At 42.1% G+C, this 16,844-nt stretch overlaps 1 protein-coding gene across 1 annotated transcript in view; it reads left to right on the top strand.

Annotated features, from left to right (window-relative positions):
- Positions 1-16,844, top strand: part of AK5 (adenylate kinase 5) — a 244,602-nt gene that overhangs the window by 201,085 nt on the left and 26,673 nt on the right. The window contains exons 11-12 of the mRNA XM_007111492.2: positions 8,160-8,323; positions 10,549-10,665. Coding sequence (XP_007111554.1) covers positions 8,160-8,323; positions 10,549-10,665 — 281 coding nt within the window. The remainder of the gene's footprint in view (positions 1-8,159; positions 8,324-10,548; positions 10,666-16,844) is intronic.

The raw sequence follows: 16,844 nt of genomic DNA, 5'->3' as shown, positions 1-16,844 counted from the left end.
GCTCCGCAACGGGAGAGGCCACAACAGTGAGAGGCCCGCGTACCGCCAAAAAAAAAAAAAAAAAGAAGAAGAAGTTCCCAGTCCCGTGTGAAATTCTTCCACATAACCTTCAGCTGACCCTATCACTGGCATTCTTCATCCTATTCAGCAAATAACCTGAAGCAGCAGTGCATTTCAGAACGAATAGAGATACTGTCTTTGAGGATAAAGATCTATTTTTCTTAACTTTTTCTGGTCAGAGAGAGCCAATTCCCAGCAACCCTGCTGAAACTCTGCATGGTGACACAGCTCATCCAAGATACAGGATATTTAAAGTGACTCATGGGCCCACAGTGGTTGAGGATCATTCCTAGGGCACAGTCATTTCACGATCTGATGGAAGAATAGCTTTTCTCTTAAAGGAATCATTCAGTTACAAAAACTTGAACCCGATCTTGAAGCCCATTTTCATTCAGACAGAAAGAAATATTTCAAGAGGTAGAAATCTGATAGATTTTTAAACAACACTGAGGACTGTCTAAAAATAGGATAGTTGGATTTACAGAAGATTTGATACCTTCACAGGCTGTGACTGTGAAGACTATCTGTCTTTAAAGATGTTAAAATAGTACCACAATATAAAGTGATGTATCTAATCTTTGTAAAAGCACAGAATGTTAGAGCTGGGAGGACTTCTAAGCAGCACTAACACGAGCTGCCTCATTTTACAGATAATAATCATGATGCTTATTGAGTATTTCACCGTGCCAGCTACTGTTCCAAGCAATTTATATGCATTATCACATTTTGTCCTCACAACCAATAGGCATTTTGATCATCTCTATTTTGTAATTGAAGAGGTTGAAGCTCAGAGAGGATAAGTGACTTCATTTATCTCGCCAGATAAAGGTCTGGGGTGTGAACCTAGAACTCGATTCCTTTGGTCCAGGGTTCCTTTAATGGGAAAAGGAACATAGTTGTCACTCTTGTGGGGCCATAAGGCTCCTAGACATTGACTCTATTCAACAATTGCCTGTGATACTTCGCAAGGTTCTGTGGGGAGACCAACATAAATAAAGCAGTTTCTACTCTCTGTGAGTTTCTGCCTGGCAAAGGAAGGGAGAGAAAATGGGCAAATTATGTGTCTGGAAATCAAGGGAAAAGAGAATTTTAAGATGTTATCAGTGGCGTTAAATGCTACTAAAGAGTCAAAGACAGTAAAGACTGTCTTTGAATAACATGACAATTATGCAATTACTGTTGAACTTTAAAGATCAATTTCAGAGAGTGATGAGGGTAGGAGGTAGCTTGCAAGAGGCTAAGGAGTCAATAAAAGAAGAGGAAATGGAAATGGGCAGTTTCAGGCCACTGGAAAAAAGCGAAAGAATGTAAAGATAACTAGAGGATACAGACAATGGTGGAAATATTTTTATTTGGATGGGGAAGAGCTAAGCATGTTGTTTACAGAAGAGATGGTGCCAACAGAGAGGAATGAATTTAATGTGGACGAGAAAGAGAGGATCAAGTTTTTGGAGCAGGCAGGAAGAAAGGATCCATTCACCATTAAAGTATTTGCTATTTCAGTCACTATTATAATGTAGACAACTTATAAACACAGTAGACAACTGTATTTGAGGCACTATGTTTGGGCACTGTGGTAAGCAAAGCATACCCATATGCTGTAGAGTCTAATATGGAAAACAGACTTTAAGTAAACTATAGATGATAGATAGGTAGATAGATAGATAGATAGATAGATAGGATAGGTGATAGAGACAGTAGATGGATAGATGATAGGTAGATATAGATGATGGATAGATATTGATGATAGATAATTGATAGATATGATAGATGATAAGAGATAGGTGAAAGATATAGACAATGGATATATAGATAATAGATGATAGACAGATAGATAGATAGATAGATAGACAGACAGATAGATGGTAATTATATTCTGTGAAAAATGCTATGAAGGAAAATGCTGAGGTGCTACAAGAGCCAAAGCAGAGAAGTTAGCCTTAGGCTGACTTGTTGTATAGCATCTTCCAAATGAGAGAAAGGAGAGATGGAGGACAAAGGATGAAGATACACATATTTTGAAAATGTTGAGGAAAGAAGATAATCTTCACCTTCTTAGTGAATAATAGGAAGATGTAAATGCCTGTTAAAAGTGAGAGGAATAAGAGTATGTTTGAGGATTTACGGACAATGGGGAAATATATTAGAATCCATCCTTGGACATCGAATGTGGTATCAGCAAAAGAAGACTATCTGCCAAGAAGCATTAAAAGCTATTATGAAGTTAGATAGAAACCCAGTTGGCTCAGTTTTCTGACCTTCTTATGGAATTCTTAGCAACCCAGAGTAGATGCAAATCAAGTAAATGGTGGGTTGGGCGGAGAGCAGGCTGGTGGATCTCATCACAGTCACAATAGAATTCAAAGGGTGCAAAGGATTCAGAGTTACTAGAAAGGGCCTGGTGTCCAGCTGGTCAGAGAGGCAAGTGGAGCCCAAAGGGAATGGACCTACTCAATGAGGTCACAGTAAGAAAAGAGAACAAGTTGAGAAGAAGTGAGGTCAAGAGAAAAGAGACAGGGAGAAGAAGAAGACGTGAGCAGGGTGGGAGGACAGACCCAAGTAATGATGAACTCTCAAGTTCATCCAGATCAAAGGCGAGCTAAAATTGGGTTAGTGATGAAGGTCATTGGTGCTAAAGTGGTTTAGAGAACACTGAGGCTGGGGTGGGATGGGAATTAAGGCCTGAAATGCTTTGTTGATGACATTAGAACCTGAAGAATGCTGTCCCCTCTGCTTTGCCTTAGAGAAAATAAACTTTATGAGTTTTCCAAACCAGATACATATATTTGTAAATGTACAGTCAAATGTGTGTGTGTGTGTGTGTGTGTGTGTGTGTGTGTGTGTGTGAACACACACACTAATATATATCTTAATTACCTGCAAGTGGTCTGGATGTCTTGGAGTGATGGCTAGTCCGCATACTTGTTGGATTATGTCTGATTTCAACCTGGATATGCTGGATGACACCCTGCAAATGTAACTCAGGAAGAGCTAATGGGATGAGTAACCTCCTCTCGTTATAAGTAGCATTTATCAAGCACCAATTTTGGGGGGCAGAGAGATGTGACAAGGGAGGTTTGCGACAAAGGGACAGATTTCAGAAACTGTTCAAATGTAGACTCAACTTTTCAAAGTTGCTTCGTGACTGGTCAGGAATGGAAGATGAGGAGGAAGGAGAGCAAAGGTAGAATGAGGCAGCGAGTTGGTTCTTATTTCCCCCCATTTTACAGATGAGCAAACTAAGACTCAGAGAAGTTAAAAGACTCACCCAGAACCACTCGACTAGTAAGTGGTAGAGCCAGGGGTTATTACTCGACCCATCTGTCCTGTGCCCTTCCCAGAACACCATGCTCCCTGTTCCACCGTTCTCTGCAAGACCTTTTTATGTTCCAGGTCACTTTGCTGAAGATACCAAGCTCAGCCTTCTCCTCTTCTTTTCCACACTTCCCCGGGGTTCGCAAAGGTCATCATGCGTGTTTTCCCCTGCCTGAGCAAGGAGTCCCGCCCAGCGCCCCTGCAGTGGTGTTGACAGGCCTGGCTTGTAGCCCCCTCACACTGCTGTGATGCTGGGCTCACCTGTCAGCTTCCCCTTAGAGGGTGAGCTCTCTGATGGAAGACAGGGCCTCTGAATCTTTCGATTCCCAGCTCTTAGCACAGTGTCTGACCCACAGTAGCTGCCCAACAGATGTTTGTCAAATGAAGAGCAGTATTAATAGGCCTCATGCTTAGTTCCAGGTTGCATCCTACAGTTAACAAGATACAATAAAATGTCAACCAAGGACACAAGAGCCTGCTCTACACCATTACTATTCAAAACACTGTTAAGTGTAATAGAAACTTATGTCCATGCATTTGTTTGTATTTGGGATTCAGCTAATTATCAACCCGACGTCAGTATTTACTTGGGCTTTCTTTCTGAGTGCAGAATGTGCTCTAACACACCAGCTTTGCCGTTTTGTTCTTTTCGCCCTGAGGCCAAGCACCCTGCAAAGTCACATAGGAGGCAGGTCTTCTCCTGCAGAGCCCAGCTAATGAATCCAGGAGCTGTCCCCTGAGAGGACTGCCCCAGAAGATAAAAAGCACGCTGGAAAAGGTGGCTCAGGCGGGCATGCTCAGGTGATGCAGCTTGTTTCACTTCCACCTCAGAGAACACCAGGTATCAAAGAGAATGCGCGAGGGAGAATCCAGCCATGGACCCTGGGCTCCCAAATCTCCTGCAGGCTCCTTCTTCTCCTTCCTTTGGTGCAGAGTTAAGGGAAGGGATGACCTGAGCTGGAGGTTCATAGTATCTACACGTCTCACAATATAGCACCTTTGGCCTCACATGGAAAAAAATTTTAATCACATTGGTTGAAAATAAAGATTTTTCACTTTTTGTTTTGAAGTGTTGACAGACCCTTTCGAAATGGAACCTGCTACCCCAGGCTGCCTTTGTGAATCACACCATGCAGTATTGTGTATAGGTTTGTTCAGGGGGTGAGCCTTGAGTAGTGATGCAGGAAAGATCAGTGAGATGACAGTAAATGTGACAGCTCCTCATCTCTGTCAGTCGTCTCATCACTAGAGAACACAGCCCACTTGTTCAGATATGTGGCATCTCGAAAGAGTTTTTCCCACGTAACAGATTATCCCAGACGGATATCAAGGCTCCATTGCTTTTCATTTAAAAGTCATAAGTGAAGGCCTCAAAGAAATGTCAGAGACAGTGTATGAAAATTCATATATCTCCGAACAGTTTTTGTGCCTTCACGGCACTGATAATAATCACTTTGTTCTCGGGTTTGGAGCCGTGGGAAGAATCAAACCATTGTGTAGATTACTTAAAATTCCACTGTGCCTGCACCGTTTGCCCAAGAATGTTAAGAATTTGCAGCTGTCGCTCCCACGAAAGGTTTCTAACTGGGGTAGTGGCTGCTGTTTCACACACAGCTGTGGTTAATTTGAGCTGAAGATTTTTAATTGCCTTTGTGTCGAGATTTATTAAATAACATTTTAGAGGAGCAAAAACTGTAATAGTCATATTAGTAGGTTGCTGAAGGAAGAAAATAATTGGAACGCAGCATTTTTGCCCTGTAAGCCAAGTCTGAAAATATCTTTCCCATGTGACTGGCTTCCAGCCATCCCAGCAAAAGAGTTTCTAGGTAAATCCGGCCACAGAAGCCCTCGTGGCCGCTGCAGGAGCCTAGCCCTTTGTTCCCCTTACTCCTTTATCTGGAAGCACTTCTTCTCCCCTGAGTGGCCTTCCCTTGTTTCCACTCTCCATTTCCATTATCTCAGGAGACAGGAGTCATAGTGCTTGGAGCAAACGTAGTGTTAGCTGGCAATCTGGCCGCTCCTGCTAAATGGTCTGCATTATTTTTGCAAGCCTTTGTAATTGCTGTTTTCCTACTACATCTAGGCCATCCATGACAATACTGTGAGGGGTCTGAACCCTCCCCATTTGGCTGAGAGCAGCTGTACGGATGAGCAGAAGTCAGAAAACGTGGACCTTTCCTGGATTTCCTGCCAAGGCAAAGGAGAGGGAGTGAGAGGCCCTTCTACTGATGAGGGACCACAACTAATGCCTCTCAAGAGGGGTCTTGCCAATTGTTCTGAGAAAGGAGTTTTGAATATGAAGAGAGGCCAGCCAGGAAAATTGCAGAACAAGTCGTAAATCCTCATTGCTATGCTAAAAACCTCAATTGTGTTTTACATTTCAGTTCAACATTTCCTTTTAACAGGGAATCCTCCAGGCATTAAGAAGCACCTACAGTGTACAGGTGCTGTGCTATAGGCACTGTGGGGCAGAAAGTCGAGTGGGAGACCTAGACCAAGCATAACACAGGCCAAGGGCACCCAAGCCCTGGTTACATCACTCACCCCAAGGGAGGTGAGGGGGACAAGCTGATGCCAGAAGGGGGCAGCACTGGGTCCAGGCCTAAGGGATAAAGAGGATCTTGATAGAGGGGGAGGCAAAAGCCTTCCAGCCTGAGGACCCAAGAATAGCAAAAGCACGTTGGAAAAGTATATCTTGATGTCTATGTTTCCATTTATATAATTTTCTCAGAATGACATACTTATAGACAGATTTAGTGGTTGCCAGGGGTTAAGGATGGAGGGGTTGTGTGTAGGAGAGAAGTGGGTGTGGCTATAAAAGGAAAACATGAGGGATTCTTGTGGTGATGGAAATGTTCTATATCTTCATTGCATCCATGCTAATATTCTGGTTGTGATATTGTGCTGTAGTTTTGCAAGATGTCACCACAAGGGAAAATTGGTAAAGGATACATGCAATCTCTCTATATTAGTCTTACGAATGTGAATCTGCAATTATCTCAAAGTAAAGTTTTTTTTAAAAGTATGTCTCGAGGAAGGGACAGTCTACAGTTGGACATGACAATGTTGGGTGAGGATTAGAAATGAAGAAAAAGGTTGGAGAGGTTGGATGGAACTAGATTCTAGAAGCTAGAAATGCCACTCTAAGGAGTTGGGATTTCATTCTGTGAGGAATGGCAAGCCACTGAATGCTCTGAGCTGGGCGGTGACATGATTTTCAGGCAAATCATCCTGCTAGCAGGTCTGCTGGACCTCAAAGCCTCACCCATTGCCCAACGCAGAGGCGGGATGGCTGCTGTACACCTAGATCATGAGGACCTGAACCGTGGAGGTGAACCTGGGCCCCGCAACCAAGAGAGGTGGGAACACCTCTGAGAGCCAGAGTCCAGGCTTCGAATCCTAGACTGCTACTTATTTGCTCTTGCCACCTAAGGCAGCTAACTTCTCAGTGCCTCCGCTTCCCCATCTGTAAAATGGGAATAATACCAGTGTCTGCCTCTCTTAAGATCATTTAAAATTAATATACACAAAATGCTTAGAGCAGTGACCAGTACAGTAAGCACTTGGCAAAGGTTAGCTATTATTATTTTCAAGATGTAAAAGCTTACAACTTAGCAACTAGTTGAACTTAGGGAGGGGCAAGGAAAGAGTCAAGATGTAATGTTCATCAGAGGACTATGGGAGATCATCAGTAATAATAGCTAGAAAACAACAGAAAAATTCATATTGAGGGACATTCCATAAAATAACTATTTATAATCTTCAAAAGTGTCAGGGAAACACGGAGGAACTGTTCCTTCGGGAGGAAGACCAGAAGGACATGACAACCAAAGGCAGTACATGATTCTGAACTTGATCGATCGGCTTCAGAGGACATTATTGAGATGATTGGGACAATTCCACTGAAATGTGAATGGGGTCTGAAGATGTAGTTATTTAGGAGGATGTGTTTGGTTCCTTGTCCGGAGGAAATGACATTAAAGTGTTCTGTAGCCATGAGGCATCAGGTAGGCCGCTGATTCTTAAATGTTTCAGAAACTTCTTTGTACTCATAACTCTTCTGTAGGTTTGTGTTTGAAAATGAAAACAATTTTTTAATTGAAATATAGTTGATTTACAATGTTGTGCTAGCTTCAGGTGCACAGCACAGTGATTCAGTTATATATTTATCTTCTCTTTTTCAGATTCTTTTCTCGTATAGGTTATTATAAAATATTGAGTATAGCTCCTTGTGCTATACAGTTGGTCCTTGTTGGTTATCTATTTTATCTATAGTAGTGTATATATGTTAATCCCAAACTCCTAATTTATCCCCCTCCTCTTGCCATTTTGGTAACCATAAATTTGACAACAATTTATTTTAAAAGTAATGGCTAGCATTTGTTGAACATTCACAGTGTATCAGGCACTGTGGTCCGTGCTTTGCACATGAGAGGATTCAGTGCCCCAGGAAACTTCTCTGACATGCGTGTCTACCAAATTGGGATTGTGGACCCATACTCTGCCCCCTGTAACAGCTGGAACTCCTCCCCACTAGACCACCTATAGTGACTGCTGTTTTTTGTCTACAACACCATCTGCCATCCATGGACAATAAGCTTGTTGAGGGCAAGGTCTGTGTCCCATTCTCCAGTATCCACAGCTCTGGACATGCTCCCGGTAAATCATCACTGTTCAGTCCATGCTGGTGGATAAAGCACTGAGGCCTGCTCACCATGGTGACTATAGCCCAAAATGAGGCACCAGATTTGGGACGGATGTCTGATACATGACTTCTTTTCTAGGTGGTCCAGGCTCTGGCAAAGGCACACAGTGTGAAAAGCTGGTGGAAAAATACGGATTTACACATCTCTCGACTGGCAAGCTCCTGCGGAATGAGCTGTCATCAGAATCTGAAAGAAGCAAATTGATCAGAAACATCATGGAACGTGGAGAGCTGGTGCCCTCAGTAAGCAACAGCTGCCTTCTCTGGCTGGGGAGAGATTTGGGAGTGTTGCAATTAATCTAAGCTTCTGGAACAAAGAAACCCAAAAAGGCCAATAGCTGTATTTCATTTCTTTCTTATGTAACAGTCCAGAGGCAGGCGGGAGGTCCGCAGCAGAGACCCATCTGCCAGACCAAGTTGTCCGGTCCCAGGTTCCTTCTGTCTTGTTGCTCTGCCAGCTCCTTGAATGTTACCTTGTTTCATATTTTCTTCAAAAATTGGACCCCGCTTTAGAGTTAAAATCTTCAAAGCAGAAGTGAGCTTGGTGCAGCAGAACCTAGAATTAGAACCCACTGGAAAATAAAAACAACATTTTGGTCTAGTTGGGAGAGGTATAATGACATTAACTTGAAATTTGGTATCTTCCCTGTGTGGCTGAAGTAAAGAATATCCTTTTATTTATCTTTTTTTGTTTGTTTTCAAGTCACTGTCCATCTCTGAGAAGTTAGATGCCACTGGTATCAAAAAACATTCATCCTTTCCAGACTAGGTCCCACACTAGGCTCTGTAGTCAGGGCTCCTACAATGCAGCCCCTATTAGCTAACAGAGCTTTATGCTTCCTCTTCAACCAGCTACAATCTGTTTCCCACCTGGAAGCCAGAATGGTCCTCATGAAAGGAAACAGACCATTGCAGTTGACTCTCAGTGGGCCTCCTCTGCCTACTCTTTTCCCCCTACAGTTTACTCTTTTCATAGTAGCCAGAGTGATTTCTTGAAAACGTTTATCCCCTTCCCCAGAAGCTTCCAACAGCTCCTCACTACACTTAGAATGAAATCCAGAGTCCTTCCCGTGGCTCTGGACTCCAGCTTGATCTCTGACACTGTTTCCCCACCACTCTCACGTTTACTCTCAGCCAACCAGTCACTTCCTCATTGTTCCTCCCACAGGCCTGCCTCAGGGCCTTTGCACTTGCTGTTTCCTTAGCCAGAGCCCTCTTCCTTCGTATATGCATCTAGTTTGCTCCTTTACTTCATCCAGATCTCTACTTAAATATCACAATTTATCAAAGAGACCCTTGCTGAGCACCCCATCCAAAACAGCACCTGTAACATTCTGCTTCTTCTGTCCTGCTTTAATTTTGTTCCTAGTAGTCCTCTCTAGCTGATTATTTCTATATATTTACTTGTTCGTCTATTATCTGTCTTTTTCACTAGAATGTAAGCTTCATGCAGATTTAATTCATTATTATCTAGGGATAGTTTCTGACTGCCCTTACGATGGCTGCATTCCCCAAGTCCCTGCCAAAAGTCAGAGGATGCCTGGGACCCAGAGAACACAAGGAAGTCCCCCCAGTTTGGGCAGCTGGTGGCATTTTCCTACATCCGTTCCCAAGCTTCCATGTATCCCTCCTTCCTTATTTTCCATAAGCACAAGTTAAATCAAATTTTTTAACAAAGTGATATTGCTAGAAAATGCTACTTCATATCTACTGAAAGTCTCCTCAAGTCAGTGCGTGTCAAATTTTATAAAATATTTACTGGAACAAATCAACAGTGAAGCACATTTTATACCGTGCTTTGTCTAGTTTTAAACTGGCGTTAGGCCTAATTCAAGGAGTGCTACTGTATGAAATATAGCACTATATTTCACCTAATCTAAGTTGTCATTATTTTTAGACACCTCAGTAAAATATAACCAAGAAAAATATACCGGTAAGAAAAAAACACTAACTATTAAACTATGACCCAGCACTGACTGTAAGATACCTACCAATTCCATAAACATTAAAAAGGGGGGGTGAGATTTGGAGTTGATGAAATACAGTATATTGCTGCCTGCTGTTAATCTTTTTTTAACTAATTTTTATTGGAGTATAGTTGCTTTACACTGTTGTGTTAGTTTCTGCTGTACAGCAAAGTGAATCAGCTATATGTATACATATATCCCCTCGTTTTTAGATTTCCTTCCCACTTAGGTCACCACAGAGCATTGAGTATAGTCCCCTGTGCTATACAGCGGGTTCTCATTAGTTATCTATTTTATACATATTAGTGTATATATGTCAATCCCAGTCTCCCAATTCATCCCACTCCCACCCCCTTCCCTCCTTGGTGTCCATAAGTTTGTTCTCAACATCTTACTGTTATCTCTCTCCCTCCTGTGATGGGATGGCTCGGGAGAACTGTGCTGACTCCAGTGTTGTTCTGTGGAAGAGCTCGGGTCCTGACTGCTCTCCCTCTGCTCCAGGGCATCATTCTGGAGCTCCTGAAGGAGGCCATGGTGGCCAACCTCAGAAACACCAAGGGTTTCCTGATTGATGGCTATCCTCAGGAAGTGAAGCAAGGGGAAGAGTTCGGACGTAGGGTGAGTGTTGTTATGGGGATCATACCAGAAGAAAAGGGGGGCATCATCAAGGGGATAAATTCAAAGTTTATGCGTTTCTCAATTACATTAAATAAAACTCTCTGTTACAAATGGCAGAAACTCAGCATGCAGGCCCAAAAAAGGGTGAAGGGTGGGAACGCTGGTGGTGGATTTATGGGTTCAAGTAACTAAAACTTCCAAAAGCAGTTCACACTTGGTTGGATCCATGTATTCAGTTTGTTCATCAGTGATCTGACGTTCTCCATCTCTTGGATATTCTTTCTTTGCGTTGGCCTCATTTTCTTCCTGTTAACAGACTTACATTCTACCATCTAAGCGATCTCACAGAAAAGTGTTTCTATTCTCCAGCAAAAAACCCAGGGTTTTGTTTCATTATCCTGGATTATCAGGTCCTGGGCTCATCACTGAACCAATCACTGTGGATATCCAGGAATATCCTGGTCCAGCCTGGAGGACCAGGGCAAGGATGGGAAGAAAGGAGGGAGAATGGGCACCACACCTGAACCATGAAAAGAAAGGGAAGGGAATTACCCAAAGAAAAATAGGATGCCCTTAGAAGAAGGCAAGGAGAAAAGTTGCTGGACAGGCAGAATCAGATATATGTACCCCTTTGACCATCCCAGAATCAGATATATGTCCCACCCTCTTCACTAGGAGGCCACTCACAGGGGAACAGCAGGAAGTAAAAAATATTGTTCCTATCATTTATTGAGCCTACTCTGGGCTAAGTCCTGGGCTACATACTTTACATACATTATCTCTAATTTTACAAAGTCCAAGCAAGAGGGAAACAATTGTCCCCATTTATTAAACAAAGATTCCAGAGCCTACAAGAATTAATATTTATATAGAGGTCTCTTTAGACTAGTTTTAAAAACATTTTTATATGTTATTTCATTTGATGTATTTTTAATAACCTTTTAGATAGAGGAGGTATTTTCTTCATGGTATAGGTGATGAGCTAAGCCCAGAGAGGTTACATGACTTGCCCACAGCCCCACAGCTAGTAAGTGCCAACTCATTGGTAAGTGACAACTACCGGTAGGACTAAGATTTGGGGGGCCCATCTCCATCCATCTCTAACACTGCAACGTTGATTACGGGTAATGGTACTTTTGTGTCCCCTAGGAGTTAGTTTGACCTCCTTCTGAGTCTCTGTTTTAATTAATTTCTTTAGGTGGTATCTAAATACTTAAAGGACAGTTGCTCACCTTCCCTTGCATTTCCTATTTGCAACCAGAGTCAGAGAAGAAATTCCCTGGCCCAGTTGCCAAGGGTGGGCCCTAACCCCAGGGACTGACTTTCTGAATCTCAACTCAGGAGCCTTTATCAACAAGATGGGGGTGGGCAGGGAGAAATGGATTTGTGTGGCAGCATCTGGGACTGTGGCAGTTCCAGGTGGTTTCCTGATGGGCACTCATGTACCAGAAATCTAAACAGCCTTCTCCCACCAAACAAACCACTTTAAGAGCTCAGACTTCTATATAATCAACCACTTTCTTACAAAATGGAATTGGGAGGATTGTTCTAGTTTTTAAAAAAATCATGGTAATATTTTACCATGTTCTGTATATTTACAGAACATAAAATTTACCATCTTGACCGATTTTAAGTGTACACTTCAGTCATGTTAAGTGTATTCATATCGTTGTGCAACCAATCTCCAGAACTCTTTTCAACTTGCAAAACTGAAACTCTACACTTATTAAACTCCCCATTTCCCTGTCCCCCGCCCCCTGACAACCACTGTTCCACTTTCTGTCTTTATGAATTGACTACTCTACGTACCTCACATAAGTGGAATCAGACAGATCTGTGCTTTTGTCACTGGCTTATTTCATTTAGCATAATGTCCTCAAGGTTCATTCATGTTGTAGCATGTGTTAAAATTTCCTTCCTTGTTAAAGATGAATAATATTTTGTTTATCCATTCATTCATTGATGGCTACTTGGGTTACTTCAACTTTTTGCCTATTGTAAATAATGCTGCTATGAATGTGCGTGTACAGATTGCTCTTCAAGACCCTGCTTTCAACTCTTTTGGGTATATACACAGAAGTGAAATTGCTAGATCATATGGTAATTCTATTTTTAATTTTTTGAGGAATCAATACATATGCATACATACTGCCAGCCATAGTGGCTGCACCATTTTACATTCCCACCAGCAGTGCATAATGGTTTCAGTTTCTCTACATCCTCGCCAACACATATTGTCTGTTTTTTTGATAGTAACCATCCTAATGGGTGTGAAGTGGTATCTCATTGTGATTTGGGTTTGCATTTCCCTAATGATTAATGATGTTGAGCATCTTTTCATGTGCTTGTTGGCCATTTGTATGTCTTCTTTGGAGAAATGTCTATTCAAGTCTTTTGCCCATTTTTTAACCAGGTTGTTTGGTTTTTGTTGTTGAATTGTAGGAGTCTGGGGTATGTTCTGGATTTTAACCGCCTGTCAGATATATGATTTGCTAATATTTTCTCCCTTTACATAGGTTGCCTTTTTACTCCGTTGATTGTGTCCTTTGATGCACAGAAGTTTTTAATTTTGATATAATCCAATTTATCTATTTTTGCTTTTGTTTCCTGTGCTTTTGGTATCATGTCCAAGAAATTATTATCAAATCCAGTGTCATGAAGCTTTTCCCCTGTTTTCTCTTAAGAATTTTGCAGTTTTCACTCTTACATTTAGGTCTTTAATCCATTTTGACCTAATTTTTGTATGCAGTGTAATGTAAGGGTCCAACTCTATTCTTTGCATGGAGATCACCAGTTGTCCCAACACCACTGATTGAAAAGACTGTTTTATCCCCATTGAATGGTCTTGGACCCTTGTCAAAAATCATTTGACCGTGTATCTGAGAGTTCATTTTGAGGTTCTATATTATATTCCATTGGTCTAAGTTACTGACTTTATGCCAGTACCACACTGTTTTGATTACTGTAGCTTTGTAATAGTTTTTAAATCAGGAAGTAAGAGCCCTCCAACTTTGTTCTTTTTCAAGGTTGCTTTGGCTATTCAGGGTCCCTTGAGATTCCACATGAATTTTAGGGTGGATATTTCTATTTCTGCAACAACAACAACAAAATGTCATTGGAACTTTGATAGAGATTGCATTAAATCTGTAGATCACTTTTGTAGTATTGACATCTTAACAATATTAAGTATTCCGCGGATTGTCTTACATTTTTGTTTATTCTGATCTTCTAGCCAGTGTCCAGGCTGTAAATAAGGCTCCTGGGGATACGCTTGAACTGAGGAACAAGGGCATCTTTCCTGCACCACCTCTGAATTAGGGCCTCTGCAAGGCCAAGGGTGAGGGGACATCCAGAGAAGAGGAAGGGGTGGTTGGGAGCCCTTGAGGGGCTCCCTGTTTATTGGAGATTGGCAGTTGTGTAAACACGCCGTTAAAACACAAGAGGGCAAAACCTTAAAAAAAAGAAAAAAAAACACACACACAAGGGAGATGAGCGCTAACTGCTGCCAGTCAGCAATGTTGATTGAGGTTCAGGCTTCAAGGTGGCAGCACCCCACCAGATTATCTCACACTTGACCTTGCCCGTGAACTTAAGGTCCGAGAGTCCTTGCAGGGTCTCTGGGACAGTCAGGAAAGGTCACGAACTTGCTTGGAAGTGCTGGGGAAAATATCCTTTTCAATGTCTTTTTTTAATTGCTCTAGTGGTAGTAGAATATTCTTTGAAACACCCAAATGGCCAAGTGTGATAAATAAGGTGTAGGGTAAAGATAAGCATCTTTTTTGTCAACTACTGTGTGCAAACAACAACAAAATTATTATCTTTGTTCTCCTTTGGGAACTTTTTAAACTGGGTCTGAAGGCAAATATCTGAACTTAGGCCGGTGGGGTCCGAACTGTTTGGAGCAGTGACAGCACTGTTGCACTCATGCAGAGCCTCCCAAGGTGACATCTTTAAAGCGCATCACTTATGCTGTCTGGAGTCAAAAAAGCTGGATGTTCACCTTGGTCACAGATTAGTGTGACCCTGGGCATGTCACTCAACTTCAGATTCCTCCTCTGTAAAACAGAGAGAATAATGTAGCTGCCAAATCCTATTTAGAGGGTTTTGTGAGCATCAAATGATGTAACACACATAAATGTGTTTCCTAAGCTATAAAAGGTTATAAAATATTATCTACTTTAGGGTCACCCATTTTTCAATCACATTTCATTCAAGCCCATAAATTCCTGCTCCGTCATGCCTTTCTCCTTTGCTTATAACCCAGGATGGGTGAGTTCAGGACTTTAGATGGCCAACCAGTCTATCCCTGGCCTTTGGGTAAATATGAATTCAAATCATCCCTACGATCTTCCTAAAGTAAAGCAAAACTTCCTTCCCCACTGTGGGTCCCATTCAGACAGGTTTTAGAAAGTGTCAGATAAGAGGCTTAACTAGAACTCAGGAGTGAGAAAGAGTCATCAACGTGATGACGGGATAGTTTCAACCAATGCTAAAATTCATTACGCACTTCCAAAAATATACAAGTGCCCCCTTTCATGTATGAACCAGCGACCTTCAAGTGAGATGTCTACGAAGGTAGTCTTTTGCATTCTGCTGGAAGGAGTTTGCAAAGATCAAGCGTGATCTTGATTTGTCCCTGGGTACAGCAGTTTAGAAGATTCTAACATCAGTTTGGCTTGTGTGCAAGAGAACACATCCAGCCCTCCAAAACAAGCACTGCTTTAAACCTGACCAGAACAACAAAGATGCTACAAACACGGAATGAGCTGCTGTTGATTCATTTATGCCCTGAAGGGACTCAATCATTTGTACAGCCCCCTCCAAATTATAGGCAAGCATTTCATTTGAAATTTGGCAAAGACAAATACAGATGTACAATTTTCCCCAGAGATTCAGAGTAATAAGCCTGGCTGAGAGCACAGTGAGTGTTTTTTGTGTACCTGTCAGGCCTGCGACTCTATGTGAAGCCCATTCAGGCCTACGGATGGTTTTCCAGCCCACAGACGCCTCACCAGCCCTTCTGTATCACAGAGGCTGATGTGTCTGATGCTTGGAACCATCTGTGGCTGAAAAAAATCCAGTTCAGTTAGTTAGGCTGATGTTTTTGCATACTGTAGCTGATTGCTCTGAGAGGCAGGTCCTTTGAGGATCTGCTTGGCTACCATACACAACACCACTAAAGACCAAGTGCAAACTCATGTCCACAGCTTAGGGGTAATTCTGTATGTGTTTCTCAATTGCCACCCTATCTTCTGTTCCCAAGCCTAGTTTTCCCCCCATTGAATTAATGATCTGGGCCTTCAGTATCCAACATAGTGTGCTAAGGAAGGGAAGGTTGTCACTGTGTGTGTGTGTGTGTGTGTGTGTGTGTGTGTGTGTGTGTGTGAGAGAGAGAGAGAGAGAGAGAGAGAGAGAGAGAGGGAATATGAAGGAGGAGTTGGGGCTTCTAATTTTCCCCCCATTGAATTAATGATCTGGGCCTTCAGTATCCAACATAGTGTGCTAAGGAAGGGAAGGTTGTCACTGTGTGTGTGTGTGTGTGTGTGTGTGTGTGTGTGTGTGTGTGTGTGAGAGAGAGAGAGAGAGAGAGAGAGAGAGAGAGAAGGAATATGAAGGAGGAGTTGGGGCTTCTAACCACCATCCCCAGCTCCCACCCCATTTTCGAACCCCTGGCTACAGTCACTTCGTGGCACTGGCCTGTATTTACAGCCTGGCTTTATAAGTCCAAGACAAGTCATGTGACGATACATAGTTCAATTTCCTCTTCTATAAAATATAGGTGGAAAATAGCTACCTCCAGCCATTAAAAAAAAAAAGAAAGAAAGAAAAGAAATCTTGTCATTTGCAACAGCATAGATGGATTTAGAGGGTATTTTGCTAAGTGAAATGAGTCAGACAGAGAAAGACAAATACCTCATGATCTACTTATATGTGGAATCTAAAAAACCAAACAAACAAACCAGAACAAAAACAGACTCATAGATACAGAGAACAAACAGGTGGTTGCCAGAAGGGAGGGGGTGGGGAGTGGGCAAAATAAGTGAAGAGGATTAAATGTACAAACCTCCAGTTGTATAATAAATAAGTCACAGGGATATAATATACAGCATAGGGAATATGGTCAGTAATATCGTAATAACTTTGTATGAGGACAGATGGTAACTAGACTCATCATGGTG

Source organism: Physeter macrocephalus, chromosome 4 (assembly GCF_002837175.3).
Source record: "Physeter macrocephalus isolate SW-GA chromosome 4, ASM283717v5, whole genome shotgun sequence".
Classification (NCBI taxonomy): domain Eukaryota; kingdom Metazoa; phylum Chordata; class Mammalia; order Artiodactyla; family Physeteridae; genus Physeter; species Physeter macrocephalus.
Note: the sequence above shows the minus strand (reverse complement) of the source record. Positions and strands in the feature narration are given on the sequence as shown.